General features: G+C 41.8%; 1 protein-coding gene and 1 non-coding gene across 2 annotated transcripts; both read left to right on the forward strand.

Moving 5' to 3' along the window:
* The first annotated feature begins 255 nt into the window (after positions 1 to 255).
* LOC462377 (elongation factor 1-beta-like) lies at positions 256 to 1,055 on the forward strand. Its single transcript, XM_054685360.2, has one exon. The coding sequence runs from the start codon at positions 314 to 316 to the stop codon at positions 890 to 892; it is 579 nt and encodes a 192-aa protein (XP_054541335.1). The 5' UTR covers positions 256 to 313; the 3' UTR covers positions 893 to 1,055.
* Positions 1,056 to 1,064: 9 nt separating this feature from the next.
* On the forward strand, positions 1,065 to 1,171 carry LOC112207323 (U6 spliceosomal RNA). The gene has a single exon (XR_002941752.2). It is a non-coding gene; the product is annotated as a U6 spliceosomal RNA (small nuclear RNA).
* The last annotated feature ends 4,698 nt before the right edge of the window (positions 1,172 to 5,869 follow it).

Raw genomic sequence — 5,869 nt, forward strand, 5'->3', positions numbered from 1 at the left:
TTATAGTAATACTAAGACATTGTTTGCCTTAGTGTTATTAATATTAGTATTATTAATAATAGCCTTTCTCATTGTGTTGATATTTACATCAATGGTGTTTGTGCTTTAGCGTAAACCATAACAGTAGCATAAAACTATGCCAGCAGATACTGTATTCTTCACCACAAGGCTCTTGCAGAAAAAAAAAAAAAAAACCAGTTTCACTGTTTCACTTAAGTATGTCGTTGAGCTTTTTCCTCTCTCCAGCGCGGGGTGCCCACAAGTTGCGGGCTCTCTTTCTGCTGCTCCCCAGCTCTCAGATACAGCCGACACCATGGGTTTCGGAGACCTGAAAAGCCCCGCGGGCCTCCAGGTGCTCAATGATTACCTGGTGGACAAGAGCTACATTGAGGGGTATGTGCCATCACAAGCAGATGTGGCAGTATTTGAAGCCGTGTCCGGCCCACAGCCTGCTGGCTTGTGTCATGCCCTACGTTGGTGTAATCATGTCAAGTCTTACGAAAAAGAAAAGGCCAGCCTGCCAGGAGTGAAGAAAGCTTTGGGCAAGTATGGTCCTGCCAATGTGGAAGACGCTACAGGAAGTGGAGGTACAGATAGTAAAGATGATGATGACATTGATCTCTTTGGATCTGATGATGAGGAGGAAAGTGAAAAAGCAAAGAGGCTAAGGGAAGAATGTCTTGCACAATATGAATCAAAGTTAGCCAAAAAACCTGCACTTGTTGCCAAGTCTTCCATCTTACTAGATGTGAAACCTTGGGATGAGGAGACAGATCTGGCGAAATTAGAGGAGTGCGTCAGAAGCATTCAAGCAGACGGCTTAGTCTGGGGCTCATCTAAACTAGTTCCAGTGGGATACGGAATTAAGAAACCAAATACAGTGTGTAGTTGAAGATGATAAAGTTGGAACAGATATGCTGGAGGAGCAGATCACTGCTTTTGAGGACTATGTGCAGTCCATGGATGTGGCTGCTTTCAACAAGATCTAAAATCCATCCTGGATCATGGCATTTAAATAAAAGCTTGAAAGATAAAAAAAAAAAAAAAAAAAAGAATGTCTTTGAGTGCTCGCTTCAGCAGCACATATACTAAAATTGAAATGATACAGAGAAAATTAGCACAGCCTCTATGCAAGGATGGCATACACATTTGTGAAGCCTTCTATAGTTTTAAAAAAGAATGTCTTTGAAACAGCATTAAAAAAACTTCTTAAATCTCAACCATTATGTACACTTTAAAAATACTCTGTATGACAAAATGGGAACTGCACAGAAAACGCTGTGGCTGCATGCTGAAGTATGACAGTCGGTGTGAGGAAAAGTGCATGTTTAATTGTATGAGATACAAGCTGAAGAGCCATTTTTCACAATACACTTTTTTTTTTTTACTTGAAAGAACAACTGACAGACAAATTATAGTTATTCATACTTGAGTATTTGTCAGACATTTTCTCAAAAATTAATGAAGTGAGTCTGTCACTTCAAGGAAAACAACTGGTGGTATTTGTTGCCAGTGATAAAATTTAAGCTTTCAAGTAAAAATTAGAATATCAGAAAATTCGTATTCACCACTGTGGGCTTGACAACATCCTAATACTTAAGGCTTTGCTGATGAGATTGGTGATGATGTTAACAATTGTGATTTAGAAAAAAAAAATGCTTTTAGAGAAGGGGTCTCACTATGTTGCCCAGGCTGGACTAGAACTCCTGGGCTCAAGCGATTCTCCCATCTAAGCCTCTCAAGTAGCAGGGACTACAGGTAAACCTGACTGTGCCCAGCTAACAATTGTAATTTTTTAAAATATTAAAATAATAATAATAATAATAATAATAACATCGATAATAAAACACATCAAATTTGGGAAGAACAACGTAACTCACTGAACCAGTATTTTCCAAATGATCAATGCATGGGTAAAAGATCCATTCAAAGTGAAAGATAGACAGAAGAATTTTAATTTGACAAGCAACGTTTAAGAAACTACTACTTGGTGATTTTGGGGTAATATTAAAGAAAAATATCCACAACTATTTAAAAAGGCTATTAAAATACTCCTCCATTTTCCAACTATATCAGCAGAATGAAAGAAGTAGCAGACATGAGAATCCAACTGTCTTCTATTAAGCGAGACATGAAGGTTTTTATTTATTTATTTTAAAATTTTACTTTAAGTTCTGGGATACATGTGCTGAATGTGCAGGTTCGTTACATAGGTATACATGTGCCATTGTGGTTTGCTGCACCCATCAACCTGTCATCTAGGTTTTAAGCCCTGCATGCATTAGGTATTTGTCCTAATGCTCTCCCTCCCTTTCCCCCCACCCCTGACAGGCCTCAGTGTGTGACATTCCCCTCCCTGTGTCCATGCATTCTCATTGTTCAACTCCCACTTATGAGTGAGAACATGCCATGTTTGGTTTTCTGTTCCTGTGTTAGTTTGCTGAGAATGACGGTTTCCAGCTTCATCCATGTCCCTGCAAGAGACATGAACTCATTCTTTTTTATGGCTGCACAGTACTCCATGGTGTATATGTGCCACATTTCCTTTATCTAGTCTATCACCGATGGACATTTGGGTTGGTTCCAAGTCTTTGCTATTGTGAATAGTGCTGCAATAAACATACATGTGCACACAGACATCAACATTTTTGCAATGATGTAACAATGCTACTTTTCTCACTATTTAAAAAAATGCAGTTAATTTTCATCAAATATGCAGTGATTCCTAATTTGGGATGATATTGCCCAACCTCCCCTCCAGGGACACTGGGCAATATCCGCAGACATTTTTGGTTGTCACATTGGGTTGAGGTGGCAGGTAAGGTGTTGCTGGCATCTAGTGTGTAGAGGCCAGGGATGCTATTGAACATCTTATAATGCACAGAACAGCTCCCACAACAGAGTTATCCAGCGCAAAACATCAATAGTGTGGAGGTTGAGAAGCCCTAGACTAAATTATAGAAGACAGATACAAAAGCTGCCTGTCAAAACAAAACAATGGAGCCAAATCACCTAAGTGTATGTATCCAAAATGCTACATTTTAAGGCCAAGATGCATACAGATTAGAGTAAGATACTAGATTTAAGTCATGAAAGCTGTTTTCAGATTCACTAGAGAGAATAGTTTGTAATTTTTTTGTTTTGTTTTTGGAGGGACTGAGTCTTGCTCTGTCACCCAGGCTGGAGTGCAGTGATGCAATCTGAGTTCACTGCAACCTCTGCCTCCTGGGTTCAAGCGATTCTCCTGCTTCAGCCTCCTGAGTAGCCGGGACTACAGGCAGGTGTCATCACACCCGGCTAATGTTTGTATTTTTAGTAGAGACAAGGTTTCACCATGTTGGCCAGGCTGGTCTCAATCTCCTGACCTCAGGTAATCCACCTGCCTTGGCCTCCCAAAGTGCTGGGATTACAGGTGTGAGCCACCGCACCCGGCCTCAGTCTGTAATTTTCTTTTTTTTTTTTTTTTTGAGACGGAGTCTTGCACTGTCGCCCAGGCTGGAGTGCAGTGGCACAATTTCAGCTCACTGCAAGCTCTGCCTCTCAGGTTCACTCCATTCTCCTGCCTCAGCCTCCTGAGTAGCTGGGACTACAGGCACCCACCACTATGCCCAGCTAACTTTTTATATTTTTAGTAGAGACGGGGTTTCACTGTGTTAGCCAGGATGGTCTTGATCTCCTGACCTCGTGATCTGCCCGCCTCGGCCTCCCAAAGTGCTGGGATTACAGGCGTGAGCCACTGCGCCCGGCCCTCAGCCTGTAATTTTCTACGGGAAAATATAGGGCTAATTTTTAAGCTCTAGTTTATCATTAAAACTAATAGAGTTTTAGAAATTCATTCTATCTCATGTTCAACATATAACTCATGTTTGGTATTGTAATCTGTATTTGTATTTCTGAATACACAGCAAATGTGAGGCCAGCGAATGTGAACATGAAGTAAAAGACACAGTAATTATAGCACCCTGTACTCTGGGCTTTGACTCAAGGCATCGTCTAAGGTTCCCCAAGCATCCATAAAATACAAGACTTAAAGCATTAGTAAGATGTCATGTTTTTGAAAAATAGAATAGTACTAGAGAATGAAGCTAGTTAATGGTTGTTGGACAAATTAATGAGATCATTTTGGTAAGAGAGGATTTATATAACTCCTAAAATCTCACCATAGGTTCGATCATCATATCAGTCAACTAGTCATACCTACGCGCGGTTTAATTATATCTTCCCAACTATTACTCCTCATCCCGCGGTATGTTGAAGTCCTAACCCCTGATACCTATGAATGTGATTTCATTTAAAAATCGGGTCTTTGCAGATGTAATCAAGTTAAAATGGAGTCATACTGGATTAGGATGGGCCCTAAACCAATCCCGGGTGTATTTATAAGGACTGACAGATTTGGAGACACACACACACAGAGGGAAAAAGGCCACATAAAGACAGAAGCAGAGATTGGAGTGAAACAGCTACCAGCCAAGAATGCCCAGCATTTCTTTTCTTTTGTTTTTTTTTTTGAGAGGGAGTCTCGCTCTGTCTCCCACGCTGGGCAGTGGTGCGATCTCGGCTCACTGCAAGATCTGCCTCCCAGGTTCACTCCATTCTCCTGCCTCAGCCTCCCGAGTAGTTGGAACTACAGGTGCCCGCCACCACGCCCAGCTAATTTTTTTGTATTTTTAGTAGAGATGGGGTTTCACCATGTTAGCCAGGATGGTCTCGATCTCCTGACCTCATGATCTGCCCGCCTCGGCCTCCCAAAGTGCTGGGATTACAGGCGTGAGCCACTGCGCCCGGCCAATGCCCAGCATTTCTAGGACTGCCAGCAACTAGGAAGTGGCAGGGAAGGATTCTTTCCTAGAACCTTCAGAGGGATCATGGCTCTGCCAATTCTGGACTTCTAGAACTGTAATGCAATACATTTCTGTTGTTTTAAGCCACCGAGTTTGTGGTATTTTGTTACAGCAGCCCTAGGAAATTAATAAGCATACCAGTCTATACCAAAGCCTCTTCTTCAAACCTTTTGCAGGTAGTTTAATGGTCTTGGGCTGGGAGAGTCCAGTGATGGGGCATTCACTACCTAATAGAACAGGCAGATTCACTGCTGGCTGGTTTTAAAAGTTATAGAGTTCTTCCTTATAATGAACAGACAGATATGTCTGCTTGGTTGTCTACATTTTTTGTTATTTATTTAGTCAGTTAGTTAGTTAGAGATGGAGTCTTGCTTGGTCGCCAGGCTGGAGTGCAGTGGCGCGATCTCGGTTCACTGCAACCTCTGCCTCCCTGGTTCAAGGGATTCTCCTGCCTCAGCCTCCTGAGTAGTTGGGACTACAGGCATGCACTACCATGTCTGGCTAATTTTTGTATTTTTAGTAGAGACGGGATTTCACCATGTTGGCCAGGATGGTCTCGGTCTCCTGACCTCATGATCCACCTGCCTCAGCCTCCCAAAGTGCTGGGATTACAGGCATCAGCCACCACGCCTGGCCACATTTTTAAATTTTTATAAACAGTCTAGAACTCTGTCATCTTTAATACATACCATGATATACTTTGGCAAATGACTCACTGAAAGTTCATCTTGTTCAAAGACAGAAACTGAAATCCCAAAAGGTCAAATCAAGGCTCTGGTTACTGACCATCTACAAAGCGAGCGGGTAGCTCAACTGGGTGAAGTCTCCCTTTGAGGTCAAAGGAAAAACTGTGGCTACCATGAATGAAAATGGGTGGCATCACGTCAAATCAGTCACATTCAGTTTTAAAGAAGTTTGCAGAGAGAATTAGGCTGACAGGTTGGGGGCCCAGTTTATAAAAAGGATAAGCAACTTTTAAGCTTTACAAATTTAGTAGCCAAGATAGGATTAGAATCAAGTTCCAT

Source organism: Pan troglodytes, chromosome 4 (genome assembly GCF_028858775.2).
Source record: "Pan troglodytes isolate AG18354 chromosome 4, NHGRI_mPanTro3-v2.0_pri, whole genome shotgun sequence".
Taxonomy (NCBI): domain Eukaryota; kingdom Metazoa; phylum Chordata; class Mammalia; order Primates; family Hominidae; genus Pan; species Pan troglodytes.

Excerpts from the sequence above, each read along its gene's own strand:
- LOC462377 (XM_054685360.2), top strand. The coding sequence starts at position 314 with ATGGGTTTCGGAGACCTGAAAAGCCCCGCGGGCCTCCAGGTGCTCAAT.